The 18020-nt window shown below is 38.5% G+C and overlaps 1 protein-coding gene and 1 non-coding gene across 17 annotated transcripts in view; one reads left to right on the top strand and one right to left on the bottom strand.

The window, feature by feature from the left end:
- TTLL5 (tubulin tyrosine ligase like 5) overlaps positions 1-18020 on the top strand; it is a 221143-nt gene that overhangs the window by 158402 nt on the left and 44721 nt on the right. For 15 of the 16 annotated variants that reach the window (XM_039883837.1, XM_039883842.1, XM_039883846.1 and 12 more), the window contains one exon: positions 9266-9483. In XM_039883837.1, the coding sequence (XP_039739771.1) occupies positions 9266-9483 (218 nt within the window). Of the gene's footprint in view, positions 1-9265; positions 9484-18020 lie in introns of those variants that run through there. The other variant, XR_005657525.1, reaches the window with a different exon arrangement.
- Positions 14615-14733, bottom strand: LOC120619928 (5S ribosomal RNA). Its single transcript, XR_005657679.1, has one exon. It is a non-coding gene; the product is annotated as a 5S ribosomal RNA (ribosomal RNA).

The raw sequence follows: 18020 nt of genomic DNA on the forward strand, positions 1-18020 counted from the left end.
GCCTCCTGTGTGCTAGATAGATATAGTATATCTTTATTCCTCTAATGAGGAAACTGATGCTCACAGAGTTTTAGTAACTTATGCAAGATCCACAGCTAGCTAATTTGCAAAGATAACATTCAAACCAGGTCGGAGGGCTTCCAAAGCCCTCTTCTACTCTACCTTGTTCCCCTTGACAGAAGTAACTCTTCATTGGCTTCTGGTTAAGGCTTTCCAATTTCGCCGCTGCTACTGCTGTTGCTGCTATACAGTCATATATACAAATATAAAAGAAAGGCTCAATGTAGTGAATCAAATTCAGAACTGTGTGGTTGTGGGTATGTTAAAAGGCGCCTGTTCACCTATCAGCTGCTTGAGATTGATCTTGTTGTATATTCTTAAAATGTGGTTCCACTACAGCTGCCTGGTGACAAGTTTCATTTCCTCCCTCGCTCTGTGACCTGTGGTTTGTTTCTCTTTGTCTGTGGACATTTGAGGGACTCACAGCAGTAACTTTGTGAGATAAGTAAAGGCTTCGTCTTTAAACATCAAGAACCCCATCCATCTGAGATGAATGCAGCCACAAGAAAAAGCTTAATGAACATATGATAGCAAGGTCTATGCAAGATGCACAGTAGGTCAACCATGTAAGATTCTGAGCCAAATAAAACAAACTATACATTTGAAGACAGAGACAAGTTAAGATATTTATAAACTCTGAATTTAAAGTTTAAGGGAACTTAGAGGTTGTCATGTCTAATCATTTCATTTTACTAATCGGGAGATGTAAGACACAGACATGTTATTAGGGAAACAAGGGCTCTGATGTATAAATAATTCCTGAAAAATATTAGGAAATAAAATATAAAAGAGACAATTGAAAATGAGGCTAGGAATTATCTTTTTTTCACCAATTGAACTCTCAGTCTGGGATCATTGCTGAGCTTTTAGAGTTACCTCTATGTGCATACATACATAGTTATACATCCTTTAACTTTTAAAATAGGTAGTGAGAATTTGCTTATAAATTTCTTTCAGCCTTTTCTTCTTGGAGTAAAATGAGTGAAATCTCTCTTTTTAAAAAATGCATCTGATGAAAATTAGACATATTGCTAGATTTGCTTTAGATTTGCTTTGGAAAGGAGATTTGATTTCAGTGGATTTGATAAAAAAGAGAGTCAGCCTAAAAAGGAAGGCAAAATAGTGTCGTGGAGCTCTGAAATCAGACTCCTGGATCCCAGCTTACTGCTTAGTAGCTGTGTGACGTGGACAAATCATGAAACCTTTTGTGCCTTGGTTTCTCCCTCTGGTGGTGATTATGGGACCCACCTCAGTGCTTGGGAGGGATCGAATGAGATAATAACATGTAGAGCGCTTAGAGCAATGCTGACCCATGGTAAAAGCTCAGTAAAAGTTCATTGGTCTTATTATCATGTATTACTTTTTTTTCATTGTGGTAAAACACAGCATAAATTTACCCTGTGAACCATGTTAGATGTATAGTACAGTGTTGTTAACTACATGCACATTATTGTACAACAGATCACTATAATTTTTTCATCTTGGATGACTGAAACTCTGTACTCATTAAACAGCTCCCCGTTGTCCCCTTCCCTCAGCCTCTGGCAGCCATCATTCTACGTTGTGTTTCTGTGAGTTTGATTACTTTAGATACCCATACATGCAATCATGCAGTGTTTGTCTTTTGTGACTGGCTTATTTCACTTAGCATAATGTCCTGAAAGTTCATCTGCCTTGTTGCACGTGACAGGATTTTTTTTTTAAGGCTGAATAATATTCTGTTGTATGTAGTTAAATTTTCTTTATCCATTCAGCTGTCAATGAGCATTTAGAGTGCTTTTACATCTTAGCTATTGTAAATACTGCTTCACTGAACATGTGTGCAAATATCACTTCTATTATGTATTACTTTTAACCTTAAATATACATGGCATTATTAATTCACCTTGGGGATTTTAGTTAAACCCTCTGTGCCAGCAGCAGAAATCAGTTAAAATGATATAAAAGAAGGTGTTTTAGAAGAAGTTCAAGACCCAAAAAGTATTAATTAGCTATGTTTTGTACTGATATTATTTAGACAATCAAAAATATGTGCAAATCAGTTTGTTCACAATTGCTAGAGAGATGTGAGAAGAGTAGAAAGAATAATTAATATGATAAATGATTAAAAGAATATCTGTAGATTATTAGCATGTTTGTTCAAAGGCATAAATGTCTTATAAACATAAAGAAAAAAACAGCATTAGCATGAAATTATAAGCCACCTTTTCATGCGACACATGCTATTTCCTCACAAAACCAAAGAAAGATAAGGAAATTATCTTCTCAAAGATACTGATGGAAACATAACAGGTACAACCTTTACAGGAGGCAGTTTGAGAATATATATATATATATATATATATATATATGATTTAAAACAGAAGCAGCCGCCACCTTCTGATCTAGCTATTCTACTTCAAGGAAATTATTTAATGGAAATAATCCAGCATATGTAAAAAGATATAGATAATATGATTTTTATCACAATACTCTTCTTAAATAGCAAAACAGCACGACTCATGAGAGACATTCCCTGATGATTCTATTTAAAATGCCACCTGTTCTCCCTCCAACATCTCCTACCCTCTTTTCCAGCTTTATTTTACTTCATAGCACTTCACTAGTATATTATGTTGTTTACTTATTCTTATTTACTTAATCTTATTTATAGCTTATCTGGACCCAGAAGAATATAAATGTCACAAAGGTAGAACTTTTTTTCTGTATCTTTTATTCCCGGATCCCAGCTCTTAGTATAGTGCTTGTCATATAATGGATACTTGACAAATGTTTGTTGAGGGAATGAATGAATCTGATAGGTAAAAAATTAAATCTCATGTTTATTTGCATTTTTTATCACTAGTGGGTGAGATTTTAATAATCTTGACGTACAAAAGGCCTTTCTGAGCTTAATAATAAATTCACAAAAGCATGAAGGGAAAAAAGATAGATTTGACACGCACTCAGTTCAAATGTGTCAATACTATTGAAAAACCAACTCAGAGAGTACTGTTGATATCTTTGGTTTGGTTAGATGAAGGAATCCGAGGCTCATGAGTATATTTGAATATCTCTTTTTAGTGGCTTGTGTTGCTTCTCAAATGTTAGCAAGTACAGTTGATTTAGAGACTGTCTTATATGTTTGCTTTTAACGTTGCTTGATTTCAACTTGTTGGTGAATAATAATTTCTCCTAATTTGTTCTGTCCAGGTGAGTACCTGTGTTCACATCCTTTAGAGTAGGTCATTTGAACTAGTAAGAAAGAGCCTTCTTCCTAGTTGCTAAAGGGGTAGGAGCTTCTTAATTGATTTTAGAAATGGAAGGGTATGCCAGAGGGCTTTCAATATCTTTGGCAGCTCAAACTCCTGTCTCCAGTGTTTGTGTCATTGGTCTTTCTCTCTGTGAACATTCGCATCTTCAGAGTTTCTTCCCCATCCCTATCAGGGTCATAACACTGCCCAGTGACTTGTACCAGTATCAGAAGTTGCACTCTGTTTCTCTTGCTCAGCTTCCAGTCTTGTCCCAGCTGACAAACATTGTAAATGGAAGACAGCCAAGAACTCCATACAGTGTGAGACAAAGGCCTTTTGGAAGCCTGCTTTAGCCAAAATAGAAACAGCTACCCTCACCCTCACTTCGGCCCCGAGTCTTTTTACAGCATCATATGGTTGCACAAAAAACATAATGTGTTCTTTGAATAGCTCTGGGCCTAGTTGTAGTAAGGTGACTGATTAGTGTCTTACATGGTCAGAAAGCTATACCATCCCAGGACTTGAGCTGCCAGAGAGAAAAATACTAGAAGTGGCTTTGTGTAATGTGTAGTAGGAACTTTATTCAAGCTAGGATAAAATCTCATGTTGGGGGTATAATGCCTAGAAATGTTTGTCCTTCTGAAATCAGAGTAAAAGGGGCACAAAGAGACATTAACTGACTCCAACAGAGAGTAGTGTTTGCCTACCTTATCTTCTTTAATTTTCAAAATGTGAATATAGAGAGTCATTTTACTACAAAGAGCCACCCGGCTCTGCTCCATCACCAAGAAGCCCAAGGAAAGACGAAAAAGAGTGTTTTTCTGGAAGGAATTTAAAAAAAAAAAAAAACTCCCAGAATTTAATCTTTGAACAGTGTTATCTTTCTAATAAGAGAGCCCAGATCTTGCTTCCCTGTAACCTTCCAAGTTGCAGTCTGTGTTCTTTCTATCAGAAATCTCTCCTTCCCACCCACGAGCACTCTTCTGTTGTGGGGGAAGGAGGGCCTTTCCAGTCTTTTGCCTGGGGCCAAGCCAACCCTCAAACTGTGGTTTTCTCCGAGTCTCCTTGCTGAAGCATGGCTGTTTCCCACACCCAATAAAGAAGCAGAAGTCTTATATATGTTGACCAGGACTTCAGCAGAGGCAAGTGCTCACACAGCTCTCACATTCCCAGGACATTGACTGATGACGGTGCAGTCTCCATCCCTGAGTTGTTACCCCACAAGTACGGAGTGCTAATATTATATAGCCACACCTCACATTTCTTAGAAATTATACAGAGAGAACTTTATATAATTTTTCTGTCCATTTATGAATGAATGTCACATGATCTATCCATTGGTAGTTTTAGGACAGGGGCCAATACAGGCTGTGGAGCCTGGGGAGGCTGATTTCTGCCACTAGTCTAAATACATCCATTTATATGTTTGCTTTTAACATTGCCTGAGTATTTTCCTGGGTTTCTTATAAGATTCGATTGCTTTAATCTCATTTCACTTAGCCTTGGCTTTCATGAAACACCTGGGGACTTGTGTACGTTAATGACTTTTTGGAATTTGGGATGGTATAGAATTGTTATCATTTCATTATCCATTCTGTGTGTTAGAGTATGCTCACCTAACAACAAACAACAACTAGGTTTATAGAAGTTAAAGCTTCTATAAACCTAAAAGCTTTATACTGTATTTGGAAAGAGTATCTGCTTTTTTGAGATGCAGTTCATTTGTGTTGTATTGAGACTTAAACAAGCTTGACTCTGCGGTAGACTGAGAATTATTTCTCAGCTCAGTTAGGATTCCATTTGGCTGCATGTAACAGAACTCCTTTTTCCTCCTCCAGTGGCTTAAACAAGTTAAATATTTATTTCCCTCCCCGCCCCCCACCCCCTGCCTCCCACAATAAAATCAGAAATCTAGAGATAGGCTCTCCCAAATCTCATGATGTTATCAGGAGCCCATGCTCCTGTCTTTATCCTCTGCAATTCTTAGCAAGTAATGTCACCCTATGCCTGTTCACCTCTAGCTAGATATTCATGTTCGCGGTAGGAAAAAAGACAACAGTCAAGAGAAAAATGTGTGCACCAACCCAGTCTGCCCCCTCTTAAAACACTTTCCCAGAAACTGCACCTGGAAACTTCTGTTTACATCTCAGAACTGTGTCACCTGGTTATCTCTAGGTACAGAAGGGATTGGGGAATATAATTTTTTAGCTGGACACACATTATTACCCAAACAAAATCAGGCTAGTATTATCAGGAAGAAAAGGAAAAGTGATACCCTGCAAGAGGCAATCTCCTAAGCAATAAGTTCTCCTGACTTATTTTGTCATTTGAGGTAAAGATTGATATTATTATAGAATGTCAATGTCTAAGGTCCTGCCAAAAAATGTGCACGTAAGGAGGTGAATTTATTTTTGTTTGAGATCTACAGAAGGGCTTACTTGCATTTTGTGGCTCAGCGTGAGTTGAATACAACACACTAGGCGCTATTCAAAGCCCAGAGAATGGCTGTATTACAAGGTTATATATCTATCTAAACACAAATATGCCTATTTTCATATATAGGAATTTATTATAGCCAAAAAAAGGTGAATAATTGGTATAATGTGAGGTTTGTTTTTCTTTTTCATTCATAGAGTAAATGTTTATTAAGCACCTTTTACGAAGAAGTCATTCTAGGCAATGTTGGTGAAACAAAAATTAATAAGATATAAATCCAGCCCTTTCCAGTGTGTATTGTCCAAAAGAGGAAAAAGTACATATATAAGTGGCTGTAATACAAGGTAGAATATGCTAAATGTGATAAGAGACATACAAATAAATTTTCGTAAGTGTTCAGAAGAGAAAAAGACTATTTCTGCCAGGGAGAATTAAGTAAATATGGTCTGGGGAACTGAAACATTTTTGTTTTAAGAGTTTGCTTTTGCAGCAAATGAATATCATTCTAAGACTAGAAAAATACGTAACCAACAACCATTCACAAATCACTACAGATAGAGGCAGACTTGCATGTCATCCTGTCCCTTGGTTCTTCAGCTGAGGTGGAGGTTTGAGAAGGAATGGAACATTTGTTGAATGTCTCCTGTGTGTGCCTGACACTTTAATTTATTTCAAGAAAATTTTATTGAATTCCTGAGCAAGATATGCTTATGTGATCCTCATTTAAGTCCCAACAACCCAGCAAAGTAATTATCATTGCTTACGAGGAAGCTAAAGCTTGGAGAGAGGGTAAGTAACTCACCCCATTTATAAGTGACAGAGCTACCATTTGAGCCCAGGCAGCATTTGACTGCAAAGCCATGCTCTTATCCACTTACCTGAGTTTGCATTTCCCTGGTGACCTGATCTGGTTCTGTAGCAATAAATGTTGAGCCGTCGATTCCTTCTTCAGCACAGTTCATGACGAGTCCTATATCCAAGAGGTCGCCATTCGCTGGGCCACAGACCGTTACCCGTTTTATGGCCTGTTAGGAACCAGGGCACACAGCCACACAGCTAACTAACCTTCATCTGTATTTGCAGCTACTCCCTAGCATTAGCATCACTGCCTTAGCTCCACCTCAGATTGTCAGGTATTAGAGTCTCATAGGCACACTGGTCCTTGGTACCAAAAAGGTTGGGGACCGCTGCTACCCATCTGGTTGAAACTTGGGCCTTATTTGGATACCTTGACTTGTACTCAGGGTTAATTTGTTATCTGCTTAAATCTTACAAGAACTCGACTTCTTTTTGACTTTTTAATAATTTATTTTTGTAATACATAACTACGTATAGATGGTAGAAAATTCAAGAAAGGTACAAATGATACATAGTAAAAAAATTAATTTCCCTCCCACCCTCACCCCTAGTAACCAGTTCTTCTCCATAAAGGTTACCAGATTTTTGTATCTTTCAGAATTGTTCTGTGCAGATACTAACATTGTGTATGAATGTGTGTTGGTTTATATATTTGTGTTTATTCCTTTTTCTTTTTTACAGAAAGAAGTTTACTGTATTCACTGTTCTGATCTTGGTCTTTCCATTCATTCTTTTATTTATGTTTAGATATCTCAGAAATTTTTTTTAAAAGAAAAACTCAATGAATTTGAAAAAAAAAGGGTTGTCACCATAGCAACGGGTATTGAATAGATGTTCTTACTAATGACAGTTCCCCTACAACACTGAAAAATCTAACTCAACAGAGAATATTTTTATTTCCAAGAGCTCTTTATTCACAGTGGTTTTTCCTTCTCTGCTACTCACCCAGTGATTTCGTTTCTGGATGGCCAATGTAGAACTCTTCAGCCTTCATTCTGATTTTGGGTCTCTTCTCCACCCCGAATGAAGTATTTATCAAGTATTCTTAACATCTAAGTTCACTTTGGGGAGTATGGTGGTGAAAATAGAAGCCTGGGGTGACCCATTCCTTCCTGCCTCCTTCTTTCCAGTTGAGCCTCTCCCTCCGATTTTGAGGCCCTCAGATATGGAAAGAGTGGTTGAGAGGACTGGATTTGTTTTAGAGCCAGTCCCCAAGCCTGGCCTCTTGTCCTCAGGCGGCTTGCTGGAGCAGAGGCAGGGCGCCTGGGCCCTCTCAGACCCTATGAAGACTGGCCCGCATGTACATACACTCCACAGAGCCTCCCTCCTGGCTTTGCCCATGGACTCAGGTCTTTCTTTGTTCTACTTCTTTGGGTAAGAGATGGACATGAGTGAACAGTTCTTCAGTTTCCCCTTGGGTGGTTTACAGAGATATAGGACATTGAGTCAGATTGGTCTTTTTGAAAATGCTCTAATACTTCACCTCTGAAATTGCTTTGTTCTTAGCCTGGCCTCTCGGTCAAACACATTCAGTCCACACAAGACTCCTTGGTCTCCTTCGTGTCTGCCTAGCCCAGGGCCTTTGGACACATGTCCCTGAAAAGGGGCATTCCAAGGCACGGGCGTGGAAAGGTTGGTCAACATTTTACAAAAGCTGCCAAATTCATCTTTTTTTTATCTTAAGAAATAAAATTCATAAAGGACAAAAATACTACTAGTGAAGTCTGTCTAGAAGGCACGTGTCTTGCCATGAGGAAGTGACATTTTCCTGTTCTCTTTTATATGTAGTGTCTATAGATGAAATCGATTACCAGAAATCTTTTTAATTAAAAGTTCTATGTATTTTGTCAATTATATCATTTTTCTCTTAATATTTTTTCACATTTGAAGCTTTTGTAGTGCATGCACATTGAAAGCCAAGTTAATAGTATTGAAGGACCAGTCACAAAATGTGGGATACAAAAATATTTCTAGTGAGGTAAATAAGTTCTAAGGATTGAGAAAGTATATATACATTTACTACATTCTCAGAAATACCCTTGTGTTCATCTTGTATTCATGTAGTAATTTGACTTTGAAAGTGTTTTTAAATGTAAATCTTGTGATAATCATTAGGTCAGCACTGTGTTACTATGCCAGAATTTTACAAACAGCCCTCAAGGCCTTGCGGATTCTGGCTCCTAGTTTCCTTTCCAGCCTCCTCTCTTCACTCCCTGTTTGCTCACGATGCCCTAGTCATACTGGCTTCTTCCATTTTCTCAGATGTGCAGACCCGGAGGAGTACAGAGTTCCATGTGTGGGCTCAAATTGAGTCAGGCTTCAAGTCACTTTTGTTCTGCGCTGCATTTCTAATACTTGACATCCTGTGGGAGACACTTGTTAAATATGTATTGAACTTAACAACGAAGGAAACTAAAACTGGGAGACCAAATGCTTTTCTAATTCACACATGTGGATCCAGAGGCCCTGATTCCTAGCCCAGGGTACTTTCAGCAAGACCACTTCAACTCTTTGCTTCGAGAAATTTCCCTTCTCTGGATCTAGACCTGCACTGGCATTATTAGAAAGTTTTCCTAAAAAAATTACTTTAACAGTTTCCCTTTTTCCTTGGTCCCACTAATATCGCAAATGTGTTATGAAGGGCATCTCCACTAATTATTTTTTTCTTTTACTTGCAGGCGATCTTTGGCAGCCAGACACTACCTAACTCCAATTTATGGACAATGAATAATGGTGCAGCTTGTAGAATTTCAAGTGCCACAGCTAGTGGCCAGAAGCCAACTACTCTGCCACAGAAAGTGGTACCACCTCCAAGTTCTTCCTCCACCCTTATCCCCAAGCCCCCGTCCAATCAGAAACAAGTCCTCAGAAAGGCAACATCCCAGAGAACTTCCAAGTAAGTTTTCAATACTCTTCTGTTCAATTTCTTCCGAGTTGTATTAATTCTTTGCTAATAGTGCTCTTTACTTATGGAGGCTTCAAGACAGTTTGTACTGAAGTGTTGGAAACAAGAACACCTGATGGGTGATAAAGGCTAACTAGTTCTCAGCTCTGGCTACAAATCAGAATCGCCTGGAGAGCTATTGAAACTTGCTTGTGTTTGGCCTCTCGCTTACCCTGTGGGAGGAACAGGCACTGCTCTTTTAGGTCCCCAGGGATTGTGATGAGAGCTGCCCCCTGAACAGGGTTCAGTTCAGGTTCATTGCTAACCAGCTCTTCCAGCCTCTGGCGGGGGCTAGAATTAGATAGTGCACCAGGTAACAGTGCTGAACTGTGGGCCCGGAGAAAGGAAATGAAAACTTCCTCCTCAGGTATTCTTCTCTTGGTCCTTTTGCAGAGTCACATCTTTTCAGTTATGTATAAAATTCAATACCCTTCCTCTCGTTTGTTCACTTTTAGACATTCGAGTGGGAAGACATAGGATTGGGATTTCATTGAGAGGATTAAGTTTTTGATACCTTTAGTATACCTGTTTTACCTCAAAAAAGACATTTCCACACCTGAGTCCATTTTTTATAGGTCACATCCTCCGGCCATTTTTTAGCTTGTGAACCAGAAATGGACTAGCAAAGAGTGTTGGTTCTAATAGCCTTTCTCCATTTAAAATTGGCAAACTTTTTCAAAGATTTCTAGGAGAGGCAGACATTCCCTGAAATATAAACACCTAGAAGAGACTCGTGTATTTCTCTTGCTTTCATTATGGCTCTTCATTCATTTGTCCTTTATAAAACAAAATTTAGTTATAAGAGAGATTCTTAGGACATTGCAAAAACAGTTACTGTTTTTTCCCCCTTGCACAATGAATCAAATTCTGGATTTGGATTGAAAACAATCCCTTGTGGCTGTTTTAATGATATTGCTGCCATCATTCATTTATCCAACAAATATTTTTTTCAGTGCCTACTAAGTGCCAAGCACCGTTCTGGGAATAATTGGCATTGTAATGACTTTACAGAACTCTCTAGAGCCATTGGGAAGGGCAGTAGAAAGACTGCAGGTCGTGGTTGACAGCCAACAGCGCAATAGGAAGGAAGCTATGTGGCCCCTCACCTTAGAAAGAGTAGAATCAAGTCCTTAAGGTGCAGCCTCTGGAGCCAGACTGCCTGTGTTCACATCCCCACTGCACACTTTACTAAGTAACAAGTTACTTTCTCTCTTGACCTTAGTTTCCTCATTTGTCAGGTGAGCATATAAAGTATATCTGCTTCCTAGGACAGTTGAAAAATATTAGCAGAGTTAATACATATAAAGTAGATAGAACAAGACCTAGTACACGTAAGAATTCCGTGAGCCCCATCACCATCATAAGCATTCTAAAACCACGCTGTCCTTTGCAGGTTTGAGAAGCCCACAGTTAGGTAGGAAAATTCGTGAGTCAGATGTGAATGTTGGATTTGTCGGTGTGCTTCCTGTTTGTGGATTCTCTGATTCTGACCCGTGATGGCCCGTGTGGCTAGCTGGTCTGCTGGTGGAGAGGTGGGCTCTGTAAGCAGGCAGCAGGGCTGGACATTAGAAGACGCCGTTCACCGCCCTGAACTCACTGCTGGCAAGAGAACTCTTCAGCCTCCTGAGGTGGAATTGCAGCTCTGTGGACAAACTTTGCTTTGCTGCATTTTTGTGGTTTCTTCTCTCTGACAGGCAGGAGTGTGGGAAAACCGGAAACAGCTCAGCACCAAAAATGCACAGAAGGGGGGAAAAAAGCAAGATTTCTTCAGAATTTAAGAAATATAATCCAAGAATCAAAAGGCGTGCTGCGAGGCGTTGTTCCAGGAAATAGTTTCCAATTTGCCTTTAAAACTCTAGCATAAGTCTCTGAAGCTAAATAAGTTAGCACTAATGGAGACCTCAGGGTTCTCTCACTTACATGTAAAATGCACAGTGTTGTGAGGGCCCCCCTGTTCACTATTCTTCTGACTTTTAGGAAAAAGAAAAGCATTCTTTTTATCTGTACTGACTCCAGGAAAAGTTCTCTCTATGAAGTATCCAGATAGATTTTTTTTAATAACCTTTTTATTTTAGAGTAATTTTAGGTTTACAGACAAGTTGTAAAGATAGTACCCATAAAGATAAATACACCCAGTTTTCCCCATTGTTAACGTCTTATATTGCTATGGTACATTTGGAGCATGTACCATACCAAGAAGCTGCCATTGGTACATTGTTATGAACTGAACTCCATACTTTATTTGGATTGATGAAATTATTTTTAATCTAGGGAAACCATCATGGCTTCTCAAATCAGGATCCTGAGTATCAGTCGATATATTCTTCTTGTTCTAAAGTAATTCATGTTCCTAGGCAGCATAGCGGGTCACTAAACATCTATGAGACTCAGTTTCCTACTTTACGATAGGGATAGTAATAGTACCTGCCTTGTAGGATTATTAAGAGAAGTAAGTGAATTAATGAATGTCAAGTACAAATACAGTGCCAGGTACATATTATATGTTAAATAAGTGTTAGGTATTATTATGGTTAATACTAAGGTGGCATTTTAGGATATTTTCATGTAATTTTTTTGACTTTCTTCATATAAGCTGTTGCCTCACTTGCTTGGAGCTTATTGCTGCCTTTACTCTGGCTCATTTCAGATTAATCAGGAACCCTCAGTTGTGACTGGTGATACTGAGTCACACTCAGGAATGCCATAGTCACCCCAAGAGACACAACTAATGAGAAGTTGTAATGAGCTTTTGACTGTGCCAAGCCCTGTGTTTCGGAGTTGAACTCCAAACTTCTCCTAGCACAGAAGTTGGCATTAGACAAATATAGAAGCCATTTCCAAGAGCATCAAAGTTTCCACATCCTAGAGGGTTGAGTTTAGAGAACAATAGAACATAAAAGATGGAATGTCGTTTGGATTTTGGTGCAAAGGGAATTGAGAATCAGAACAGTGGAGTCCTGTTTCTTTATGATAATATTCAGGTCACTTTTCCTCTAAAGGTTTCGGTTTCCCATCTGTAAAACAAAAACCACTGTCCCCACAGAATAATTAACCAAAATAACTTGTTTTTTGTCTATTCCGTTGAAAGCTTTTTTATGAGCACATTTGTTTTTTAATCCTGATGCTTTACAACCATTTCCATCATCCCTTTTTGGCCCGAGAGTTCTTTGTTAGAATTCTCAGATTCGTATACTTATATTTCCTTTAGCTAAATCTCATTTGTCAATTCTGTGACGAGAATGATTTAGATTTTTTAACCTTTTCCACAGTGCCAATAGCCTTTCTGATTTTCCTCTCTTAATGTTTGCAACACTTCATAATTTAGTACCCACTTCAGATCCTCCTTTCAAAACTATTTGTGATATTTCTTCCAGGCAGGCAGCTGACCTAAGAAGGATAAAAGTCTGTGAACAACTACATGTATATGAACTGTCCTTTTTTTGGTAAATGCCTTTTTTTTTTTTTTTTTTTTTTTTTTCAAAGCCAGAATTACACTCTCCAAGAAATATGGAGAAAGAAAACTGAGGAGATTAAAACTTGCCAGGGACATGGGCAAAACTCATAGACTAGGGATGAATTTGGAAGGGCAGGGTCAAAGCTGTTGTACCTTAGGACTTCTCTAAAGGAAGAAAACTGTGTAAGAAACACTAGACTTAACCTAAAGTGCTTTTCCGTAAAAAGCTGGGATTAACTTTTGCTTTCCCAGGTTTTAGGATATTCTTCACCAGGGTGACCTCAGTGGAAATCGAAGGTAACTGCTGTTCTGTGTCAGCACCCAGGACAGTGGTGTTCGTTAAAGGCTGCCAAGGATTAGAAGGGAGGAAAGCAGTCGAGCTCAGCAGCATGGTAAAACCAAATACCAATTAATTGGACCTGAATGTTTGGTGATGTCAGCAGTGTGATGAAAGATGCTCAGAGATTAATGTCATAAAAATAAGGATCAGGTTAAAAAAATACATATGCTATATCTTTGTAACATATGACTCATTAAAATGAGGCAAAGCGATCAGGATTTATAAAGGTCCAAATGTGGGTTCTTAGTGTGAGCATAAAAGATTTCACATCGTAGGTTAACCATCTTCTCTCTGCCTTTCGGCATTTTATTAAGTGTAGTTTCAAGAAATATGATTGAATCTATAGTATATCCATCTTTAAATATAGGATTCTCTAAATTACGTATTTCCAAAGATATATAATTAAAAAGGGTTCCTGGACCCAATTCCAGCGTGGGGCGGCGGAGGGAGGGTTTCCCCCCACGCCAACAAGCAATTCATAGACACTAGCAGGGTGTCAAAGAATTCTACTCAATCTGACGCTATCCACATGGAGATAGCATCAGATTCCACAGGTTACAGGTTCAGTTCTACAAGACTGTACACACGTGCGCACGTGTGTATACACACATTCTCTATCTCACACACACACACACACACACATGCACTCTTCAGATGCCAGCCACAAGCCCAGGTTTTTAACCTGTGCTTCTGACCAACCTGCTATAGATTGGAAGTTTCAAAAACCCCTTTCAACTCAGAATGCCATTCCCAAGTCCAGGTTGTTACCTGTACTTCTGACCTAGAGCTATAAATCAGGTTTCCACAACCCCTCAATTAATTTACTAGAATTAGAGAAACATGTCACTGACTAGATCACTGGTTTATTGTAAAAGGGTATAACTCAGGAACAGCCAGATGGAAGAGATGCGAAGGGCAAGGGGCACAGAGCTTCCATGCCCTCTCCAGGTGAGCCTCTCTCCGCACATCTCCACATGTTCACCAATCCAGAAGCTCTCCGAACCTCATCCTCTTGGGTTTTTATAGAGGCTTCCTAGCATAGGCATGACTGATTAACTCATTGGTCATTGGTGATTGATTCAACTGAAAGTGCCAACCCTCTAATCACATGGTTGCTTCTCCTGGCAACCAGCAGCCATTTTTAGTGCTTCCCAAACCACTTCAGTAACGTAACAAAAGACACCTTCATTACGCTCAACACTTAGGAAATTCCAAGGGTTTGGGGAGCTATGAGCCAGAAACAGGAAGAAAACCAAATGTATATTTCTTTTCTGTTTTTTTTTTTTTTTAAACTACAGCACCTGGTCTTCCTAGGTGGTCTCCCATCCAAGTACTAACCAGGCCCGACCCTGCTTAGCTTCTGAGATCAGATGAGATCGAGCATGTTCAGGGTGGCATGGCTGTAGACCCAAATGTGTATTTCTCATTATAAATCACACTATCACAGTAATCATAGACTTTTAGTGCTGGAATATAAAGAAATAGAGGCATAGGGCGGGGTTGTGAGTGTAGCAACATACACAGGTGGTCAGTGGCAGAGCTAGAACTGGCACGCACATCACCGACTGGCTAACCCTAGACTCTTCCCAGTAGACCACTGGGCCCAGTAGGCCCCACCAATCTGTTTAAATCCATTCTATACAACAAATGGCAGATTAATCATCCTTAAATACTGCCTTGGGGAAAATGCAATGTAAGCACTTAAGAACTCACATCCTTCCCTTTCCAGCACCAGTTTTCCTACTTAATTGGCCAGTGAATTTCTCAAAAGGAAGAGGAATTATGCTGAGGTGTTGGAGAAATTTGTTAGACACAGAAGGATTAAAGAGCAACACTGAGGGCTTCTACATACTTCCTTGCTATGAGAGTCTAGGAAGTCAGTGGGAGACCTGGAATACACAGGTAATACCCTATCACTCTGAGGGGTGGCGCCTGGGGGTAGGAAGAGGTGAGGGCCAGGCAGAAGTCTGCCACTTAGACTCTCTTTCCTCTACTAACCCTCTGCATTTGGACCTCAGTGGTGGCCTTAGGAGATCGTAAGGTTTGCTTTTGGCATGGACAGTGATAACAGAGAACTGGTAACCACACCTAACCAAAAGTTTCCACTGAGGCATGTATGGTCTAGAGGTACATGAGAGTCACAGAATGATGGGTCCTCCTTTGATGGTTCATATACGTGTAATTTAAATTAAAATCTTACTTCTCATTCATAGCCACCAGATGTTAAAAGTTGTTTAAATGGTAATATAACTTTCCATTTCACTTCCCTTCTTTCTTATCTGATTATGAAAATCCCTTTTTGAAAGATGTGGGCAGGAATTTACAATAACCTTTGACAGAATTCATGTCAGTTGCTCCATGATCATAAGCCTTTAATGGCAAACTTAGACTTTACTCTCTGAAGATGAGCAAATACTTTAAAATCTTGGGGCCTGGGAGTAGATGGTATAGCTTAAAAGAAAACTTCACAGAGAAGATTCAGAAGATCTGCCAACCTCTAAAATAAGTTTAAGCAAGAAAGAAAACAACATTTTAGAAAATCCCTAATGTATATTAATAAGATTTAAGAGTGAGCGCATCAGTGTGTAAAGCTGGAAAACGCTGTCATACAGAGAGAGCAAGCAGTCTGAGGCCAAGGAGGACTGCAGAGAAATTAGAAATCCCTAAGTGAAAAAATGGGTCAAACACAGTAAATAGAGATTCAGCACTGTAGAAAACTGAATTAGTGAAATAAAGGACAACTTTCAAAAATTTTGTTAAAATTCTGAGGAAAAAGTATACAAAGATAAAAATGGTGAGAAAAAACAGATTCAACCAAAAATAATTCAAGAAAGAGAATACAAGTAATAGTCATTATTATAGGCAAAATAGACCAAACATAAGGACATAAAGGGTTTTTTAAAAGATTTTTATTGTACTAGTTTCAGGTATACAGTTAGACATTTATATAGTTTATGAAACGATCCCCCCAATTAAAAATTGGACAGTAGACCTGAATAGATATTTCTCCAAAGAGGAAATACAGATGGCCAAGAGACATACGAAACAATGCTCAAGATCACTAATCATCAGAGCAATGCAAATTAAAACCACAATGAGATATATCACCTCACAGCTCTCAGAATGGCTATCATCAATAAATCAAAAAACAGCAAGTATTGGCGAGGATGTGGAGAAAAGGGAACCCTCGTACACTGTTGGTGGGACTGCAAAATGGTGCAGCCCCTGTGGAAACAGTTTGGAGGTTCCTTAAAAAATTAAAAATAGAACTATCTTTTGACTTAGCAGTTATACTTCTGGGTATTTATCCAGAGAAAACCAAAATACTAATTTGTAAAGATCTTTGCACCCCCGTGTTCATGGGCCTAAAGGGTTTTGAGTAGTATAATTAATGAGATCAAATTAATAGGTATACAGCGCTGTACCCTGTAGAGCTACCATGGAATATTTTTCAAAACTAGAACACGTCAATTAAATCTTCAAAAAGGAGAAATTATGCAGCCCTCATTCTCTGACCACTTTACAATAAAATGAGATATTAAAATAATGATCTAGATAAAATGTCCAAATAGTTTAGGAATTTTAAAATAGTCTTTTAACTAATTTGATCAAAATTATATTGCAAACTATATTGAAAATAAGAATTATACATATTAGAACATGACAAGGATACCCACCCTCACTCACTTTTATTCAGCGTAGTAATGGGAGTCCTAGCCAGGGCAGTTAAACATGAAAAACAAAAGGCATCTAAATTAGAAAGGAAAAAGTAAAACTGTTTCCATTTGCAGATGACATGATATTTATATATTGAAAACCCGAAAGACACCACCAAAAAACTTTTACAATTAATAAAGGAATTTAATAAAGTTTCAGTATACAAACCTGCTGTACAAAAATCAGTTACATTTTATATACTAACAACAATCAAAAAGAAGTTAAGAAAATAATACCATATATAGTCGCATCAAAAAGAATAAAATACCTAAGAATAAATTTAAACAAGGAGGCAAAAGATCTATACACTGAAAACTATAAGACACTGATGAAAAAAATTGAAGAAGACGCAAATAAATGGAAAGATATTTTGTGCTCATTGATTGTAAGAATTAATATCGTTAAAATGTTCATACTACCCAAAGCAATCTGCAGATTTAATGCAGCCCCTATCAGACTTCCAATGGCAGTTTTTACAGAAATAAAAGATAACTGGTAAAATTTGTATGGAACCATAAAAGACCCCAAATAGTCAAAGCAATCTTGAGGAAGAGCAACAAAGGCATCCTGATTTCAGACTATATTACAAAGCTATAGTAATCAAAATAGTATGGTATTGGCATAAAAACAGACAAATGTGTCAACGGAACAGAACAGAGAGCCCCAAAATAAACCCACACATATAAATATGGTCAATTAATTTATGACCAAGGAGCCACGAATATACAATGAAGAAGGTATCGTCTCTTCAATAAATGGTGTTGGGAAAACTGGACCCCTCTCGTAACACTATACACAAAAGTCGGCTCAACCACTATTGAAGCTAGAAGAAAACATAAGCTCCTTGACATCAGTCTTGGTAATGTTTTTTTTGCTTTTAACAAAAGCAAAGGCAGCAAAAGCAAAAATAATGGGAGTACATCAAACTTAAAAGTTTCTGCATAGCAAAGGAGACCATCAACAAAATGAAAAGGTATC

This window comes from Pteropus medius, unplaced genomic scaffold (genome assembly GCF_902729225.1).
Source record: "Pteropus medius unplaced genomic scaffold, Ma_sr-lr_union100, whole genome shotgun sequence".
In the NCBI taxonomy this organism is placed as follows: Eukaryota; Metazoa; Chordata; class Mammalia; order Chiroptera; family Pteropodidae; genus Pteropus; species Pteropus medius.